At 36.0% G+C, this 21,939-nt stretch overlaps 1 protein-coding gene across 6 annotated transcripts in view; it reads left to right on the top strand.

The window, feature by feature from the left end:
* ARAP2 (ArfGAP with RhoGAP domain, ankyrin repeat and PH domain 2) overlaps positions 1 to 21,939 on the top strand; it is a 172,202-nt gene that overhangs the window by 120,480 nt on the left and 29,783 nt on the right. For all 6 annotated transcript variants that reach the window (XM_047799201.1, XM_047799202.1, XM_047799200.1 and 3 more), the window contains 2 exons: positions 1,408 to 1,525; positions 12,866 to 12,994. In XM_047799201.1, coding sequence (XP_047655157.1) covers positions 1,408 to 1,525; positions 12,866 to 12,994 — 247 coding nt within the window. The remainder of the gene's footprint in view (positions 1 to 1,407; positions 1,526 to 12,865; positions 12,995 to 21,939) is intronic.

Raw genomic sequence — 21,939 nt, 5'->3', positions numbered from 1 at the left:
TGATGTTCACTGTACCGATGCACATATTCCTTAGAGTAATGATTTCCAAAGTGTGCTTGGTGGAGTCCTAGGTGTGGTAAAGAGGGGCCTTGGGGGTCATGTGGGATAAGAGGGTGTGTTCTGGTCTTCTATTCCTAAGTCAACCTGAGGAGTTGGCTTCCTGCCAACTCTTTCTCTAGTTGGATTTCTCAGTAATTTATTATTTTAAGAAAGGACCACACTTAAAAAATTGTAACGCCATTTCAGATGAATAGCATCACTGAAGTGACTCATCTACTAATGTTTCTGCTGCTTAAAGTTCTCTACTTTTCCCAGATGCTAACTTTTTTATAATTTTAATTTTTTAAATTTATTTTTGCTTTTACGGTTGTATTACATTGGGCTTTCCTAACTAGAAAATAATGGACTTCGTGGTATCATTAATATAATCCAAAGAAAGCACTCAATTTCATGAACTCCATAAGATGAACTATATGAGTTACCTGTAATGAAAAACATTTTGTGTTACTTATATGTATACAATATGCTTATGATCAATAATGGACAGAAGACATGGAAGTGAGCACATTTTCTAAGGAATTTTTTAACAGGTGCCTACTTTTACTGAAAATGTGTACTAAGTTGCAGCTGCTGTATTCTAATGCTCTATCATCTTTTCTTTGTTTAATGTTATTACTGAATTCTAATTGAAGAAAGCCAACTTCTTTTGGCCAGTGTGCCTTTAAGACTGGCAAAAAGAAAAACAGAAAGAAACAAATCAAAAATCCCCCAAGTCACTGAAGAAGGTGGTGTGCTTGTGCAGTAGCCTGAGGCTTTGAGGCTCTTGCAGAGCTGCCCCCTTGCCTTCCCAGCTGATACTGCAGACAGTAGCCTGTGCCCTGAAAGCCTGGCTCCAGCACTCTTCAGGATCTCACCATCTGTCACTTTGCCTGGCAAGATAACCCACAGACCACTAAACCCCGGGGACTTTTTGGCATGGGAGACAGCAGGTGACTGTGTATAATTTAGGGTTGAAGCTGAACGAAACAAGCCACTTTGAACTTCTGATTGTAGAACTATAGAGTAAAAAGTTTTATCCCAGCAAGATCATTGGATCTGCTCTCTGTTAAAGGTCTTTCTGAGTATGAATAGGTATATCCTTCCCTTTTGAATTAATCTAATTGTTTACTAAATGAGAAGAAAATTATCTTCCTGATTATGTCCACTTTGTAATTTTTGTTACATTATGTGGAGAAGATCTGAATAAGCTGTTTTCTCCATGAGCTTTAAGAAGCTAGTTAAAGATACTAAGAGGAAACTTGGAGTATCATTAGGTGGTGGGTACAGGCATGAGGGGCTATTCCCACCCTAGCAAAGGCTACATCTGTGTCTGACGTATATTTTGAAGAAATTTTGCTTCTCTTGCAGATATCTCCTGTGATGGAAGCAGAAGAATTAACTACTGATATATTAGCGATAAAAAATATAATTCCTATGAAAGATGATATCTGGGCCACATTTGAAGTCATAGAAAATGAAGAGCTTGGTAAGTAGGTTTCATGCTAGGGAGTCTTAAAAGTCCTTAGAGTTGGAAGAAATTTTTTTTGTATTTCGTATATATATTTTTTATTTTGCAAGTCATTCCTAACATTTTCTGTTTTTCTAAAGCTTAATACCTCATTACGAGTTCCTGTCTCTACCAGTGCGTGTGTTGATATATGTGAGTGCCACTGCCCTCCTAGGACCTTCCTCATTGAAATAATTAGATTATTTTATTGCTTATAAACATAGACTGTAAAGCATTAGGCATGGATGTTGCTGCCTCGGAAATAAGGCCTTATTTATAAAAGAACAAGCAACTCTGTAACAGCATTCTCAATGTACCACCACCATTCACTCTTCCACCTTATTCCTGTATCCTAGTTATTTAATAAGATCAAGAAGGCTGATTTAAAAGATTATTACTTTTTAAAATAATTGTTTTAAGCCTAGCAGAAACTTTTTGGTTTTTGGGTTTTCTTTTTTCCTTTTTATCTATCTTTAGTGGAAGGGATCAGATATTTTGTCATCTTTTATCTCAGATGCAGAAGGATAAAGAGCTTTTAAAACACCTTGACTACCCAGTGGTAATAAGGCTAACATTCTAATGACACCATTTGGTTTTAAAGACCTCTAGCAAAAAAAAAAAAAAAAAAGATGCATAACGTCTTTGTACCTTGGCCACCTGTATAGCTTATACCTGCTAAGGTCTTGGGACCCTTTCAAGTATAGCTATCAAATTGCCAAAAGTAAAATCTTGCCACCCACAAGCTCAAGATAAATTAAAATTGAACCTTGAAGTCATGTATTATTAGGAGTGTTGTAATCAGTGTTAGGATGAAATGGGATTATCCATACTTTGTGTTGCATTAGTCCATTTTGATGTTTTTATTCCTTTTTTTATTGTGCACAGTTCTTTAAAAGTCGAATTTCTATTAAAACTCCTTTTCAGCATTCAGTGACACTGGTCCTTTGGTGTCAATTCACACCATCTCCCTCATAGCTGAGCTCAGTCTGCCCCATGCTGAAAAGGGGCTCTGGTAAATGGCTCATGTGACCACTTACTGCCACATCCAGTGGATTTGCTTCTGGCTTGACTTTTCTTGTCCTTACTGTGGCATTTATTTTCTCAGAAAAGTTCACTCTGTCTTCATTGCTACCTGGATCCTCCAGGTGCTCCCATCATTTTATCTCATTTGTCAGTTCTTCACCTGTCTGTCCCCTAAGCAGTGGGTTTCTGCTGCTCCGATCTCTTTCACCATCTTTTCTTATTTTACATGTTCTTTATAAACAGTCACTTCTACTCTTTGTGCTTGACTAAGTGTGAGCATGTGCTCCCCAGGTGCACCTTTTTTTGTTCCCATATCTAGCTCACCTCTTTGCCACCTTTGAAACCCCTACTAAGGGTTCTATTGCACTTTGCTTTTTTTTTTTTTTTGCATGCCTATCACATTAATTTATTTTCATCTTCCTTGATGAGAGCTTTTTAGAAGGAAGGAGAAACTCACTTTTTTTCTATCTCTAGTGTCTGGCACAGTGCCTAGGTCATAATTGCCATACAATTAACATCTTTTGCGTAATTGAAGCACAATTTTGTATTACTATATGGTTCAGTGGTGGTAGAGTCCTGATTTTTGTTGTTTAATTTTAAGGAGAGGGGCTAGGTTACCAGCTTTATCATATTTGTGAGTGAAAGATAACTATCAGCATTTCTGCCAGAATTACCTTTCTGAATCACAAATAGGATCATATTGTCTTAAAATCTTTTCATTATTGAAGACAAGACAGTCTCATCAATAAGGCGTACTAGGAAAACTGGAGAGCTACATGTAAAAGGATGAAATTCGAATATTTTCTCACACTGTATACAAAAATAGGCTCAAAATGGATTAAGTACTTAAATGTAAAACCTGTAACTATAAAATTCCTAGAAAAGAACATATGCAGATCATTCTTTGACATAAATTGTTGCAATGTTTTTTGGACCTGTCTCCCAAAGCGAAAGAAACAAATGGGAAGAATAAATAAATGGGATCTAATTAAAAGCTTGTGTATAGCAAAGGAAACAATTGACAAAATGAAAAGACAACCTACTGAATGGGAGAAAATATTTGCAAATTATATATCTGTTAAGAGATTAATATCCAACATATGTAATGAACTCACATAAGTCAATAGCAAAAAAATCCCAAACAACCTAGTTAAAAAAAGGACAGAGGATCCAAACAGACATTTTTCTAAAGAAGACATGCAAATGGCCAACGAGCACATGAGAAGATGCTCAACATCACTAATCATCAGGAAAATGCCGATCAAAACCACAATGAGAGATCACCTCACAGCTGTCAAAATGGCTATCATCAAAAAGTCTATAGATAATAAATGTTGGTGAGAATGTGGAGACACTTGGTAGGAATGTAAATTAGTGCAACCACTATGGAAAACAGTATAGAAGTTCCTCTACAAACTAAAAATAGAATTACAAAATTATCTAGCAGTTCCATGTCTTTTAGACCCTTTCCTGAGTTTATACCTGGAAAAAACAAAAACTGTGATTCAAAAAGATATATGCCCTTCAGTGTTCATGGCAGCATTATTTACAATAGCCAAGACATGGAAGCAGCCTAAGTGTCCATTGACAGATGAATATAGACACACACACACACACAGTGAATTACTTGTTCTTCGTAAAGAATGAAATTCTGCCATTTGCAATGATGTGGATGGACCTAGAGAGTATTATGTAAAATGAGTCATAAAAATACAAATATTCTGTTAAGTCCACATATAATCCCTTATACATAGAATCTGAGAAATAAAGCAAATGGGTGTGTGTGTGTGTGTGTGTGTGTGTGTGTGTGTGTGTATAAAATGAAACAGAAACAGACTCACAATATAGAGAACAAACTAAAGGAGCGGGAAGGAAGTAGAGGTGAGAGAGGGTTAAGGGATTAAGAGATACAAACTATTGTATATAAAATAAGCAATAAGGATACACTGTACAGTACAGGGCAATGCAGCATTGTTTTGTGATAACTTTAAATGGAGTATAAGCTATAAAAACATTGGATCACTTTGTTGTATGCCTGAAACTAATATTGTAAATCAACTGTACTTCAATATATTAATACATAAATGCATACCTTTTTATTATTTCTTCTTATCCATATTATCCATCCTTCAAGACCAACACAAATGCCTCTTCCCCATGATGATAATGAGATGAATGTGGTTCTCACTGATCTTTTCATGATTATTTGCTTAAGGATCTGCAATACTGCATACTAATCTGACTTGTGAAATAGTAACCTGGTTCCGTTCTGTTTTTTAGGATTTACCATGTCTTCTAGGACCTTTCTACCTCTCACTACCTCTAGCATGGTGGATAATGTGGAACATATCCTTAAATGTCTTGTTAACTTAGGTAGAACAAGATAGGGGTGTGCATTCTGAACCTGAGTGACTGGGAATGTTGCCCTGGGGAAAGGTTGAAAACACATAAAAAGTGATTCCCACTTATAGATTAGGAACCATTAAGAGATCTCAAGGCCCCAGTTAGCTTTTAGATAGCTGATGGTCTCCTGCATGCTTCTGTTGCTTTTTTAGGAGGTCCACAGCAGAATAATGAATCGTTGGAGGTAGGCATCCTTTTCTTCCTACCCTTGTTCTCTCAAAGCATATCCCTGTGTCACAGCTTTGGAGGTCTGTGCCTTTGGGCACTGGTCTTCTGGAGTAAGAGGAGCAAGCAAAATGGATGAGGCTAGGAAGGAATTCTGTATAGCTAGAAGAGAGATTGCAATATATCTGGAAAAACTTTTTTTAAATTTCATCTGGGAAAACAAAGGGATGTTTACCCTGAAAATGACTAATTGTTAACTTGCATGTGCCAATTAATACATCACGAATGGTACCATTGGAGTCAGGTGGATTTTTTTGTTGTTGATGATGTTGTTGTTGTTCATTCCTGCTAATTAAAAAAAAGTTATCGTGATGAAGATATAAAAAGACTAGGAGACCTCAAGTTGTTTTGACTTGTAAATGTCCAAATATTTAATCAAAGCCCCACTGCATGTACATCAAGAAAGAATACATTTAAATGGAGTTAGGAATTCAAATTTGGCATGGTTTTAATGTTTGGTGAACCATTCAAGTTGAAATCACCAGAAGAAAAAAGTAAGAGTATTTTTTACTGCTTTTAGAGGAACAAAGCTAAGAAAGCAGCAAAGGGGCCTGTGATTATGTTGCCTTACTGAAGCAGATGGAACCTGTGTGTCCCACCTGACCTTCTGAAATGTTAAAAGCTTTATTTCTAGTACCATGCAGAGATGATAAAGTGAAATGTAAAAAGATAAAAGTGAAGGCATTGGTAGTCACAAGACTGTAGTTGATAGGAAGAATGTCAGCAGGGAATTGGTACTTTTTCTAAAGTAAATATAAATCCTCCAAGTAACAAAGCAACCAAAAATAAAGAAGTAAACAAATGGATAAATAAGTGAACCAGAAGTGCTGAATTTTATTTTAGGTGCCTGTAAATTTTATTTTATTTTATTTTATTTTATTTTATTTTATTTTATTTTATTTTATTTTATTTTATTTTATTTTATTTTATTTTGTCTTTTGTCTTTTTAGGGCTGCACCTATGGCATATGGAGGTTCCCAGGCTAGGGGTTCAATCGGAGATACAGCTGCCAGCCTACACCTCAGGCACAGCAACATGGGATCCAAGCTACATCTGTGACCTACACTACAGCTCACAGCAACTCGGGATCCTTAACCCACTGAGCGAGGCCAGGGATCAAACCTGCAACCTCATGGTTCCTAGTTGGGTTCATTAACCACTGAGCCACTACAGGAACTCCCAGGTGCCTGTAAATTTTAAAGCATACTTTTCTACTCTGTCATTTCCAATGCCCTCCTTGTATAGTAGATATTTTATTTATTCTCTTTACTCTCCTGTTATACCCTTTGGGGAAAAAATATTATAACCTAATTATAAAAATAAATAAAAGGAAAATATGTATTATACTATATAAATGCTCAGACATTCCTATATGGTTGAAGATAATGAAAATAGATTCTTAAGTCTATAAATGGAATCATTATGGATGTGACAGATTGATGTAAGCATGTTATCTGTGTCTCATAAATCATTAAAAGAAGTACCATCATTGTGAAATGGTGTCTTAGTTTGTTCAGCCTTCTGTAACAGCATTCCACAGCAGAAATTTATTCCTCACAGTTCTGAAGGCTGGGAAGTCCAAGGTCAGAGTGCCATCAGACTTTGTGTTTGTGTAGGCCCTCTTTCTAGATCATAAATGGCTATCTTCTCACTGAGTCCTCACAGGATGGAAGGGTGCTCTGTGGAATCTCTTTTGTAAAAGCACTAAACCCATGAGTTTTATCCTCATGATTTAATCACCTCCCAAAGGCCTTGCCTCCTGGTGCCATCACATTGAGGGTTAGTTTCAACATATGAATGGGGGGGCGGGCGGGGTGGCAAACATGCAAACATTCAGACCATAGGAAATGGTAAAGAACTCTTGGAGAAGTTAAAACAAACAAAGCACAATCTTATTTTTATTTTTTGCTTATTTGATAGTCAAATTCATGGAAAAAATACATCACATTAAAATGATATTGGGAGTTCCCATTGTGGCACAGTGAAAACAAATTTGACTAGTATCCATGATGATGTGGGTTTGGGCCCTGGCTGCACTCAGTAGGTTAAGGATCTCACCTTGCCATGAGCTGTGGTGTAATTTGCAGATGTGGCTGAGATCCCGTGTTGCTGTGGCTGTGATGTAGGCTGGCAGTTACAGCTCCGATTTGACCCCTAGCTTGGGAACTTCCATATGCTGTGAGTACAGCCCTAAAAAGCAAAACAAAGCAAAGCAAAGCAAATAAAAATAAAATAAAATAAAATAAAATATTAAAATAAATCATATAAAATATTTTGGAAAATATATTTAAAGCTTAGCTAGAGTCTAAGCTCAGTTAGTTTATAAGTAGGTTTTTCCCTCTATGTGAATGTCTGTAGGACATGTGAAATTTGTACTAGATAGAGAACAAGTCTTCATTTGTTCCATTTTTTGAAAGATGCCAGGCACCCTTGACCCCCTGTCGCCAATCATTGGGACAAGTAGAAACCCCCCTCAGGAGAGGGTATCACCTTCACCCAACTTCTAAAGTACAATGTTATTTTAATGCTTCACCTTAAAAATGAACTCATCATCTGCCCATGTAGACCCATAACCTTTAAGTCCTTCATATGCTGAAAAAAAAATCATCTTCCTAGCCGCCTTATTTAAATGGGCTTCCTCACTGAGAGGTTGGAGTTTGTGAAGCAGTTTCCACTTGGCAACATAATAACAAAACTTTTCTTCTTTCTCCTGGTAGCTACTGCAGTATGGAAGAGCAGTTTATTTTTTAACCAGCGTCTTTCTAGCCCTTGTCTTGATCTACACAAGTGCTGTCACACTTTGAGTGGATAGGACAGAGAAGGACTTGCATAGCTCTAGGCTTGAGACTAAAAATTTAATTATTAAGAAAGTTATAATTGTCCCTGGAAATCTTGTGTCATTACTGTCACAAGTTTCAGGACAACACCTTTATTTCAGATGGAAATGAATAGCTCTCAATTTAACAAGGGAGACTAGGTTTAATTCTGTAAATAAGATTTTAGACTGTTGATAACATGATTTACCTAGCTAAAGAACTACCTCCATATGCTACTATTCTTAAATAACTACACTGAATTTTCAACAATTTTAATGCTAGAGATTGTATGGAAATCTGTTATGTTTTTCTAGCAATGCCCTAATGCCAGCTGACATATGTACCATAAAATCTATCATGACAAATAGTTGTAAATGTAACTATTAATAAACACATTTATTTGTAGGAATTTATATTCCAACATGTGTGATGATTCGATTTTTCTTGCCTCTTACCTCTTTCTTTTGTAATTGTATGATTTAACAATCTAATACATCTTTATTTTTTTTCAGCCCATCTTTCGGCTCTATTTTTATGCAGGAATTGGATCTTCAGGATTTTCAGTCTCCTAAAGTGTTTCATACTATGAGACTGATGTGAAAAATATATTTGGTTAATTTTTTTTTGAAAATATGTATTTGCCTCTGGATCTATTAGTATATATTTCAGTATAACTAAAACTACTGTATTTACTTTTAATAGTGATCTTTATATTCTAATAGTTGGAAGTCTCATTACCAATTTAATCTTGTAATAAAGAGAATAAGATTTTTATTTCAATCCAGATAGCTTTCCGGTGAAGAATATCATTCCCACCTTCAAATCAGCTGCAGTATCATCAGTTTATTTACATAAAGGATATTGAAACTATCCTGTTTCCTTATCATCTTCTCACTGAGGTTAGGAAAGTGAAAGGGAAATTATGAAATTGATGTTTTTCACTTTGCTTCTATACCTTGTTTAGTTCTCAGAAATAGTGTGGTGCGTTGGTACTTTTTCCCCAAAATTACATGTGTGAAAATCATCATGGGAGGTTTACAAATTTGTCCTAAATAAAACCAAGTATAATAGTTATGATTTGGGGCTATCAAGTCAGTTAGATTTAGGATTTAAATCTCTGTTCCTCTCTTAAACCAGCTGTTTGATTTTAGACATGTGGCTGAAGCCTCTCTGATCCTTGGGTTCTTTTACATGTAAAATGTAAAGAATGATAGTATGTAATGAAGAGTGTTGTAAGAATTAAAAGTGATAACTGAGGTAAGGTAGATAACTGATGTAAGGTAGATAACTGATGAAAGTGTCTGGTATATATAATGTCTGAAACATAGTTGTTCTTCTAGAAATGACAACTGTTAATGGGGTTAGTAGTGTTCTAGGGTTTGCAAGTAGTAGGTCCAAGAATTGTATAATACCAAAAGTGAAGAGAATGCTTATTCTATTGTTTTATTTCTAAAGAGTTAATTTTAATTATAACCTCTATTAATAGAAGATACCCAATTTAGGAGTTCCTGTTGTGGCACAGCAGAAACGAATCCTACTAGGAACCAAGAGGTTGTAGGTTTGATCCCTGGCCTCACTCAGTGGGTTAAGGATCTGGCGCGGCTGTGAGCTGAGGTGTAGGTTGCAGACAAGGCTCAGATCTGGTGTTGCTGTGACTGTTGTGTAGGTCGGCCGCTACAGCTCTGACTGGACCCCTAGCCTTGGAATCTCCATATGCCGCAGTGCGGCCCTCAAAAAAACAAAAGGCAAAACAAAAAAAATACCCAATTTATAGGCTAATCAACAATTGAACTATCAGATGGCCAACAAACACATGAAAAAATGCTCAACATCTCTGATTATAAGAGAAATGCAAATCAAAACTACCATGAGATATCACCTCACACCCATCAGAATGGCCATCATTAATAAATCGACAAATAACAAGTGCTGGAGGGGCTGTGGAGAAAAGGGAACCCTCCTGCACTGTTGGTGGGAATGTAAACTGGTACAGCCACTATGGAGAACAGTTTGGAGATACCTTAGAAATCTATCCATAGAACTTCCATATGACCCCGCAATCCCACTCTTGGGCATCTATCCAGACAAAACTCTACTTAAGAGAGACACGTGCAACTGCATGTTCATTGCAGCCCTATTCACAATAGCCAGGACATGGAAACAACCCAAATGTCCATCGACAGATGATTGGATTCGGAAGAGGTGGTATATATACACAATGGAATACTACTCAGCCATAAAAAACAATGACATAATGCCATTTGCAGCAACATGGATGGAACTAGAGAACCTCATACTGAGTGAAATGAGCCAGAAAGACAAAGACAAATACCATATGATATCACTTATAACTGGAATCTAATATCCAGCACAAATGAACATCTCCTCAGAAAAGAAAATCATGGACTTGGAGAAGAGACTTGTGGCTGCCTGATGGGAGGGGGAGGGAGTGGGAGGGATTGGGAGCTTGGGCTTATCAGACACAACTTAGAATAGATTTACAAGGAGATCCTGCTGAATAGCATTGAGAACTTTGTCTAGATACTCATGTTGCAACAGAAGAAAGGGTGGGGGAAAAAATGTAATTTTAATGTATACATGTAAGGATAACCTGACCCCCTTGCTGTACAGTAGGAAAAAAAAATTGAACTATGACTTTGGCAAATTATGGGCAATTAGAATTTTTGCCAAACCTTTTAGAAAAGTATTTGAAGAAAAATAAGATTGATGTAGCACAAAAGATTTTGTCTGATTTTACAAAAAATTTTGTGTGCTGGTCCATTTATAGCTATTTCCTGTTAATTCATAGGTCACCATAGAACTTGGTTAAGATACAAATACTTCCCCAAGTATTTGTTATTCAGTGCTCTTCTTTGTGCAGGGGATATATTTGTAAACAAGAAGTAGGTTTATCTACAAAATGTATGATCTAGTCACTTTATTTTGTTGTCATTTGTAATTTCCAGTGAGTAGGATTGCAACAATATGTAGAGAATGCAGGAACATTCCATTGTACTGAACAGGATGCAGAAATCCCAGTTATTCACCCTGGAACCAGACAACTTATTTTCGTCTTCTGTGGACCTAGGATTTTTGATACATTCTGGAATGCTGTGCTCATAATAGGGGAGACCAATCTTAAGAAGATGTGATATACTTGGTCTTTTTTACTTGTGATTTTTATTACCAACTAAAATAGCATGGGTCATATACAAGTATGATGCTGTTGTCAAATGCTTTGTTGTTTGTCAGTAGCATTACTTTAACCAAAAAACAAAAAGCCCAAGTGCCATGTGTTTCACATGTAGGAGAGTATGAAAGAGTTGAATTGACTTATATATGGCTATGGTACTGGGAACATTACATCAGTGTCTTCATGTTAGAGCTTATGTTCTTGCTATTTCAATTATGCTATTTTCAGTGTGCTGTGAAAAGATTTGAATTTCTTTTTTCCTAGCATATGCTTCTGTTGTAACATTTTCTGATTGACATATTTTGATCAGCAAAAAACTTTCCTATGAAACTTGGATTATAATTTAAAAAAACCTGTGTGAGGGGAGGTTGTTAACTCTATGCCAAGGGCTTGTGATGTTTTTAAAAATATAGTTGCATAAAACAGAATGTATATGGATGAGCATTAATCAGAGAGAAATCTTTAAGATGTCGTTAAAATTAGAAGAGGACTAGCAAAATTAATTTTGTCCAGTACTAAAATAAATAAATCCTTTGTTTATCCCAACAAGACTAGAATAATTTCTGAACAATACTAGTGAACAACTTACAGCTGATACAGTCAACTTATATGACATTATAAAATATAATTTCAACAGAGAACATATGATAATCATCAAACTACTGAGCAATCGTGTTTAACTATTAGTGGAAATATCAATCAGAAACATTATGTAGCAACATAACATTGCTATTTAATGTATAACATTGCTATTTTAATGTATAACATTGCTACGTAATAATAGCAATGTTAATGTATAACATTGCTACATAATAATAGCAATGTTAATGTATAACATTGCTATTTAATGTATAACATTGCTATTTAATGTATAACATTGCTATTTTAATGTATAACATTGCTATTTAATGTATAACATTGCTATTTTAATGTATAACATTGCTACATAATAATAGCAATGTTAATTATAATATTGCTATTTAATGTATAACATTGCTATTTTAATGTATAACATTGCTACATAATGTTTCTGATTGATATTTCCACTAATAGTTAAACACGATTGCTCAGTAGTTTGATGATTATCATATGTTCTCTGTTGAAATTATATTTTATAATGTCATATAAGTTGACTGTATCAGCTGTAAGTTGTTCACTAGTATTGTTCAGAAATTATTCTAGTCTTGTTGGGATAAACAAAGGATTTATTTATTTTAGTACTGGACAAAATTAATTTTGCTAGTCCTCTTCTAATTATTCAATTGCATATGCAGACAGGAAGCTTTCCATAAAGAAACCAGAATGTTTTTTAAATTAAAAGGTAGAGTAATTCACTAATTTGTTATCCAAAAAGGCGACTTTATTTCTGAGATTTTGTCTAAAGGATAGAACTTTTGAATTTTTAAAAAATAGTTGAGTAACAAACAAATGTCCCTGCACAGATTCATTTATACAGTTAGTTTTATTATGTGCTTATACTTTATTATAAAATTTATTATGTTCCAGGTCTTAGGGTCTCTTGTGTGTACTTCTAGCCTTATTCTTGTGTACCATAAGATCCAGTTATGCTTATTGTTGTATATAGAGCTTTTTTCCTTAATTTATAACTTTTTAAAAATTAAGACTTTTTATAATTTGATTTGGTTTTATTTTTTGCAGAACGCCCTCTTCACTACACAGAAAATGTGTTGGAACAGGTGCTTCGGTGGAGTTCCTTAGCTGAACCTGGAGCTGCTTATCTTGTGGTGAAGAGATTCTTAACCATTGACACAATTAAACACTATAATGGTAGGTGCTGTTATTTCACGTTGCAGCTATGATGGAAAATTCAAGTGGTTAAAGGATAATTATTATGGCACAAGTGTAATTTGAAAATGAGTACCTAAATACAGAATGTACTGACATGGTATTGTAGAATAGAAAGAAGAGCATATAGACCAAGTGTCAGGGTCAGATTTCCCTGTCAGGTAGCACTGTGCTAATTGTTGATTAATTTGATGGTACCAAGTTAAAGATTTAGAAGGAGTGGTTCACCTGGGGTTTTTTATTTTATTTTTTTGCCATGTTTAGGTGTCTTCCTAATTTGGTGTTTTGCTAATTGTTAGATAGTTGGTAAATCATCTTGAATTATGTTTACATTTGAAAATTCTCTTGGCAGTCAAGAAGTACAAGCTCAAATTGCATGCTTATTATAACTCTCACCTATCTTGCAGTAATATTGGAAAACAAATACAAAATAAAATACTTCCAATAAGGATATTTGCTATCCAACTGGAAGAAGATATATACATATGTAAGGTTAAATAAGAAGTTAGCTAGCACAGGGCAATCGTATTAAGACAGGCTCTGAACCTGTCGGAGGCATCAGAAAACTTTTCATTTTGAAACTGTGATTCTTCTGTTATGTTGACATTGACTGACAGATTAGAAAAAGATTTCCTACCATACTGTCTATAAACCAATGCCAAAAGCAGAAGATACAAGTTTTAGAAGATAAAATTTAGTACAACTTTTATAATCCATATTGATAATAACTATTACTATTTATTAATCATGTATCATTAACTGAGCTTTCTATACACCAAAACTCAAACTTTTTTTTAACTTATTCATGAGTTATATTATCATTTGAATTTCATAAACTTAGAGAAATTAAGTAACTTCCTCCAGATCACACATTTACTAAGTTTTGGGTTTGAGTAGATTGGTTTTACTTCTAATTATTAAAAAAAAAAAAATGGAGAGGTTGGTACAGCTCCTAAATATTGTAAAGCTACTCAGTATGATTGCAGACTCTGGCAAGCAGCCATAAGTCAGCAAATTCTTGATTGCACCAAGGCTATATCTGATGTTTCCTATTTTATGATAATGTTTTAGTGTGGTCTGGCTGCTTTAACAAACTACAATAGACTGGGTGGCTCATAAACAATAGAAATTTATTTCTCAGAGTTTGGAGACTAGATATCCAACATCAGGGTGCCAGCATGGCCAAGTCCTGGGGAAAGCCTTCTTCCAGAATGCAGACTGGGACTCTTTCCTTGTATCCTCCAGGGCACGGCAGAGCACAGAGAAAGGAAGCAGCTCTCTTGTGACTCTTCCAGGGCAGTAATCCCACTCATGAAGATTCCACCCTTGTGATCTCATCTATTCCTAATTATCACCGAAAGGCCCCACCTACTGATACTTCATAGATTTCAACATATGAATTTTGGGAAACAGGAACATTCAGTCCATAACTCTGCCTTCCTATGTTATATTTACAGGAAAGCATTTTTTAAAAATGCAAGCAGTATAGTAACTTCTGTGTCATTCTGGTCATATTAGCATCTAAAGAAACAGAAAAGGTATTCTTTGCTATAGAAATTTAGACTTTTTTGAGATCTTTATCGTATTTTAAATTTATTCCTCCTGCCTATGATTTTGACTACATCCTCTGTATTCCATTTGAGAATTGCAATAGAAATCCTCTCTAGTCATGACTACTACATGCATCTCTGTCATAGAACAGTAGATCTGAGGTGAGGGAAATTTATCTGCAGGGGACATTTGGCAATGTCTAGGGATACTGCAGACTGTCACCCTGGGTGAGACAGTACTTCTGGTATTTAGTGGTTAGAGTCCAGAGATGCTGCTAAACATCCTACAATACATAAGAAGGCTCTTTACAACAAAGAATAAGCTGGCGCCACATGTCAGTGGTGTCACGTTGAAAATCTCTAATTTAGATAATGAAATCTGGTCTAGCTCTTAAATTCTGTTATTCTTTTATTTTAACACTAAGATAAAACGATTGAGCTTATGAACAATGTCCTGTTAGTATTATAAAATATAGGTTGTCGTGGCTTCTTTTCTTTTAGAAAATAGTCATCTTTTTAGGTTAAGTTTTTATCATTTTGGAATTTTCGTTTTTTAAATCTTCCTCTAAAATGTCTCTTAATTCTCCCTGTCACGATATACCTAAAACCCACACCTGATGTAATAACTTATCTCTTGTTTGAACACTAGTAGACTGACAATGTAAATAAAAACAGAGAAGAATAAGATCTTAAAAGGCTGTAATATAAAGAAAGGTTTTGTGCAGCTGGGCCTAAGGAATAACCCAAAGTAAGGATACCACTAAGTGCTGTTGATCTTTGAAAAAAACACAAATGAACCTTTCCAGAGGAAAAAAAAACTCATGGAGTTGGAGAACAGACCTGTGGTTAGCAAGGAGGTGGGGGAGGGAGTGGGATAGACTGGGAGTCTGGGGTTAATAGATGCAAACTATTGCATTTGGAGTAGATACACAATAAGATCCTGCTGTATAGCACAGGAAACTTTATCTAGTCACTTAAGATGGAACATGATGGGGGATAATGTGAGAAAAAGAATGCTTGTGTGTGTGTGAGAGAGAGAGACTGGGTCATTTTGCTCTATGGTAGAAATTGACAGAACACTGTAAACCAACTATACTGGAAAAAATAAAAATCGTTATTAAAAAAATCAGCAATTTTAGATTGAGAGGATTTAGGACAATCACATCTGAATACAATCCTTATGTTGTTTAGGGGCAAGAAGATGTGGTCAAGTGACAAACTGTCCGTGGGTTTCATCCACAAACTGGGTGGGGAGATTGGGGCTGAAAATGATGCCTCCCCTATTATATGTGTTTTTTGGGGGGTTATGAGTGTGTCCTGTTGTAAAGGCATCAAGCTTCTGTAAGGTCTAGACAAAGCATCTTCCGTAAAAACTGGGGAACCCAAGCAGTGGAAAGCAGGCTTAAGTGATAGTTTCAGGGTTTGGGGTGAAACATTCACTAGAGCGAAATATCGGTCAACTTTTGGGTTGTTCTCACATCTCCTTCATTTCTCCGACAGGGTGGGACCATGAAACATATTCCTGCCCTGCACTCTCTCACCTCAGTTGGCCAAACTAATATGCAGCTTCTTATTATGATAACGCGTCGCTCTTTCTACCAGGAAATTGCATCCCTCTGCATGAACAAAAAAATCAGGTTTTAGAGTAACACCATCAGCAAATACATTAATTGGATCATTTCATAATAGTGGTTATGTATTTGGAATCAAAAATAGGCATACTTACGAAGTAAAGATTTAACTTTCTTTTTTAGATTTCTGGCTAATGCAGTGTTTATGAATGTTTTTAATTAGAGCTTGATTTATATCCAGATTGTCTAAGTAAAATAATTGTTTTCATTATGGTTGGTTCGGCTTCTGTGTGAATTTAGGGTTGTCAGTTTAAAGAAGGTTTGGCCTGTTTGTTGTTTAAATCTATTTCTTAAGTCACGGTTTTTTTTTTTTTCCTTATAGTTGTGTCTTACAGCAACTGGGAACTTATTCAGTACTTCTGAGGGGGTACACTTTGTGATAGATTTTAGATTGGTTAGGTATTCAGTCTACTTGTTCTCTGTCCTGGCAATTGTCTTCTAAATCAATCACAGTCACCTGCTCCAGAATTCGTGTTCCATTCATTACCTGCACTACCCTTGAAAATGGGCTTCTAAAAGGAAAATAATTAAAGTCAATCAAATGTGATTTCTTTGTCAATTTGTTAACAGAAAAACTGGAATCATCGCAGGCACGTGTTGCTTTTCACAGCAGAAAGAGGACACTGTTAAGGATTTCTTTTTCTTCCTTGAGATTCTCTTATTCTAACCTGGGGCCAACTGGAAATTAGCAGAGTTTGAAGCAAGAGTGGTTGCTTACAACCACATTTTTCTCTCCGGAACAGATGGCTAACGTGTTTATATTTTGTTAAAACACAAAGGAGCACTACCGTATCCTTGGCACCCTTCTCGTCACACCTAATCCCCACTTGCCACATCCCTAGCTCTTCCTAACTCTCTTTTACTTTATACACATGCAAACCTGACTTGCTTCAATTGTATGATGGTGTTTCACAAGAAGGAATAGATTTTAGAATCATCCGGCACTCAATTTCTGCTCAGTCACCTAAGGTAATGAGGTAGCATTCTCTACTTTTATAGAAGTATATGCGAGTAAGTGAATTTCCTGTTGCCTCTGCTTAAAAAAGCAGTGCTGTGTTTTTCAACAGCAACATTTTATTTCTTACAAACCTTTTGGGCTATTGTCTTTATTGTAATGAGGATTTTAACTAAGTTGAAAAGAAAAATAATCGTCTGAATTTCTTTTCTATCTCATGGATTATGACTGAGAAGTTGAGAGAGGAAGAATAAAACTTCATTTAAGGGAGTTTCCACTGTGACTTGGTGGTTTAAGAACCCTGCATAATCTCTGTGATAATGTAGATTTGATCCCTGGCCTCGATCGGTGGGTTAAGGATCCAGCATTGCCACAAGCTGAAGGTCCAGTGTTGCTTTGGCTGTGGTGTAGGCCAGCAGCTGCAGCTCTGATAGATCCCTGGCCTGGGAACTTCCATATGCCTCCATTGTGGCCATAAAAAAGAAGAAAAAAAAACCAAACTTCATTTAAATTACCATTTAGACTTTGTCATACCTAATCATATTAGACCATCTTTTATTACTATTATCTCATATTAAATTTCAACATCTCTATCACAAGTAAGCCATAAATTTATAACTTCTATAAGGTTCCAGAATAAATAATTTTATGTTGCAGAAGTCTTAGTTTAAGCACTAAGTTTCCTTAATATCCCCCAATAGAATGCAATACAACAGAATCAAGTTTTAATGATCTCAATGGGGAAGAACTACTTTTTAAGATATAAGATGTAACTCAAATGCAGATGCCTGTGGGTTTTTAAATTTAGATTGCCACATATGACACATGCTTTGGAATTAAATTTGCATTAGAATAAAATAGTTCAAAATGCAACTGCTTCCAGCAACTTCAGACCTGGAAAAGCTGAGCTATCTATCCACTATCTATTGGCTTACGAAAATAAAAGAAAGTGCCAGAAAAAAAAATAGTCTAAGTTTGTAAATCATAGTCTAGCTGAAATAATTTATATCCTACTCCCCATCAAGTCTTTAAAATCCAAAGATGTATAAAAGTCAAAGGTAAGACCTAGTCCACTTCATGTGGAAGGAAGTATTTTGTTGGAAATTTATGGTAGAATGGAAAAGTAGTGTTTTACCTTCTACAATTTACTGCATTGTCAGTAAGAGGGCATGAAATCTCTGGCACTTTTCTAGTCAAGGCTCCACTGGTAACTATGTTTACAATTTGACTGCTGATGGATAATCTAATTATAGAAGGATGTCATCAGGCTGCTAGTTCTACTACGCATTGCTTCTTCAGTACAAGTATCAAGGAAAATAGACTGGGAATGGGGGGAAAATATTTGACTTTTCCTAGATGACTTTCAAGCAACTGTTATGGTAAGTTTGGTTTCTACTCAGTTCCAGAACTAAATTGTATTAAATGCCTTTTGAGTGAATGTCATACAATGAGTGAAATGTATCAAATTCTGCTTTATAATTAATATATGTGTTCTGTACAATCAACATCAAAAAAGGGGAATATTCATAATTTCTAATTTAAACAAAATTTTTAGGTGTTAAACTGCACGTCTTGCCAAATACCACTTGGTTGTGGTGTATTTGCAAGAGGACGTCTCATGAAAACTGCATATTTGTCTCCTTCAGCATTTAGAGTGCACGGGAAGGAGTGGAACTTATTTTTTCGGATCATGTACAGGCCTGAGGAAATAGCCTTCACCGACAAAAGAAGGGAGACACGTAAAGACCCTCGAAAATAGACTCATTTGTTGTATCTTCCCTTGTCATTGCTCGGATCTTATGTAAGAGATGAGAGTCCGTAGTTACTATGCATTTACTGTGTGCCAGGTGCTGGGCTGATTACTTTGTCTTCATCATCTCATTTCAGTTTCCCAGTATTCCTCAGAGATTTTTCTTCCCTAGAACTTGCTAAGCCTTTTATAAATGGAAAAACTGGGACATGGAGATGTTACATCACTCCCTCAAGGTGACCTGCTGAGGAGCAGGTATTTGACTCAAGGTCTCTGCACATCCAGGTCGTATATTCTGTCCTAAACCACTTGTTATATGGAAAGCAAGGATAAATCAGATCTTAGTTTTTTTAAAAAACTCTTATAAATTCTATAAACTGTCAGGTCTTTGGAAGGGCAATTCTTTCTATATTGTTTATTACAGACTCCGCAGTATAGAAAAAAAAATGATGTCTGCCCTCCATTAGATAAATAAGCAGTTACATGCTGCTCACTATGTGTCAGGCAGTCTTCTAGACACTCTACAGACCAGATGCATTGGATTATCACTGTATGATTCCCCATTTTGCAGGTGAGGAAACAGATTTAGAGATTACTGCCTGAGATCCAGTGGAAGATGGGGTTTTCATCAAGCCCAGGCAGTCTAGCTCTAGGGCAAGCTCTTAGTCACTGGGCTAGGTTAATTCTCACACAGGTGGGGGAGGAAAATCCAAAGCCCACATTGTGTTGAAAAGCAAACATGAAATTATTGCTTTTCCAAGATCTGATGAGATCAGGCACATTCATGTCCATAAGCTAAAATTATTATTTCTAAGAGCTAAATTATGAGGTAAACATGACTTTTTATGTATTCAATGACTGCATTTTATCTTAGAGTTTTAGAGACAGTGATAACAAGGTGGGGTAGTGTTTGTATAGAATCAACGAGAATGGAATTTCCCTCCAGTTCATTGAGGTGGTCAACTTGAGTCACCCCATAGAGACAAGGATTGGTTTTCCAAACAGTGTATGAGGATCAACTGAATTATAAATAAATATCACATTTTAACTTAATAGTTTATGGACGTGAGTAGGAGGAGTCTAGTTTCTTCAGCCCTTGAAAAGTCAGGGAAAGAAATTTAGGCTTTTAATGTTAGGTAAATAAAACTTTAAATAGAAAAGTAGAGCAAGGGAAGAACAAGATTAACATGATGAAACAGTATTTGCGTAGCACGGATCTGGAATTATATGGAGCCATTAGAAGATTGGGACGTGCAATTATAGAATCCTGCAATCTGGGTATTAGGTAGAAAAGGCAAGGGGTTCAGGGGATGATACTGGAAAAGGAGTAGAATTTAACCCCAGGGAGAAATGCTCTGGGGGGGCAATGGCTGAGTTGCTAGCTGACTGGACATGAAGCATAAAGGGGGACTATGTCTTCTAGAAACATTGTCCCTGGATTTATGTTTCTCCTGCTCTCTCTCCTCCCTTCTTCTTCTTCTCTCTCTGTCTCTCCCTCACTCTGTCTGTCTCATCTCTCCTTCCCAGGATCCTCCCACCTCATCCACAGATCAGTTATTTTATTGGGATTAGGGGCCACTACTTAGGGATTACTGTTTTTGTCCAAGAACCTGAGGTTTTCAAAAGGTTTAGAAAAACATTTTTGGGGGGGAGGCAGTTATCAGTTTCATATTCCTGGTAATATGGTGTCTCTTCGACTTAAATAAATAAATTTTACCATTCTGTGTAGTTTCATACATGTCATTTTAAGGGCTTTTCTAATTAATAACAAATTTATAGCCCAATATAACTAAGCATACCAATCTATTCTCTTACCTGGTATTAATACTAAAGATCCCAACTGAACCCTAACCAAGCCTTCCTTGTCCTTGCAGCCACTAAGAAGGGGAGAGGGGCTTATGAATCTCTGGAGATCACAGTGTCTCTGGATCTTAATAAGCTTTCTGCCCAGGATGAAGTAGAGGGAGTGAAAATATAATAGCAAAGTACCCCAAAGTTGAGGGAACATGCAGTACTGGTAAAGTTTGGAAAGCGAATTATTAGAAACCATTTAACTCATAACTTTCATTTTACGCACACCAAATCATGTACAGTGTGGCCAAAGCATGTTGCCCCATTTTGGCTCTTAAGTGGTAAGTATTTTTTTCTACTTATCTTAACTTTTTTTTTTTTTTTTTTTGTCTTTTTGCTAAGGCCACACCTATGGCACATGGAGATTCCCACGCTAGGGGCCTAATTGGATCTGCAGCCACCGGCCTACACCAGAGCCACAGCAACGCGGGATCAGAGCCATGTCTACACCTCAGCTCAGGGCAATGCCAGATCTTTAACCCACTGAGCAAGGTCAGGGATCAAACCCGCAACCTCATGGTTCCTAGTCGGGTTTGTTAACCACTGGCAACTCCTTAACGTTTTGAAAGAAGACAGAAATTTTGTTATAAGAGCTTTGAGAAATTCTTTCAAGTCCTTAGTATTTATTGTAGAACTTTATATTCAAGGTCCCTTTCATTCTTTCCTCCTCCTTAATATGTATTCTTCTCAGAGCCTTCCTCCTCCTGAGTCCCTTCATAATGTATGCAACAAGATTTAGCTAAGATTCTCAATTGCATCTCATTTCTTAAAATTTAATAGATATGCACCTGAAGACAGCAACGATATTTTTTTCCTGAGCCTGTTTTCTCTTTGACCTATGACTGGTTTACTTAAACAACTGGACATATGATTATTTCTTACTGGTAAAATTAGAAAGCTTTACTAAATTGAACAAAAATCTAACTGAAAAAGGTACAGTCAGAAGGGGTGAATGGAATTGGTTTGGCTTAAGCAATATGTATCTATTATCTCTCAACTTGATTGTAATTAAATGCTTTTAAAAGGCTTTACCTATTTCTAAATCAATGATATTATAAATGTCTTTCTCCACTTTGCTGTTCTAAATCAGCTGAATCACTAAGCCCACCCAATGTTTTCTAAATTGCTTACCATAGTTTTCTGTACAAGCATCATTTGTTAGCACAAGTTTAACTCTGTCTCTGGCACTA

Source organism: Phacochoerus africanus, chromosome 10, assembly GCF_016906955.1.
Source record: "Phacochoerus africanus isolate WHEZ1 chromosome 10, ROS_Pafr_v1, whole genome shotgun sequence".
NCBI classification, from domain to species: Eukaryota; Metazoa; Chordata; class Mammalia; order Artiodactyla; family Suidae; genus Phacochoerus; species Phacochoerus africanus.
The sequence above is the reverse complement of the archived record's forward strand: the minus strand, read 5'-3'. Positions and strand labels throughout refer to the sequence as shown.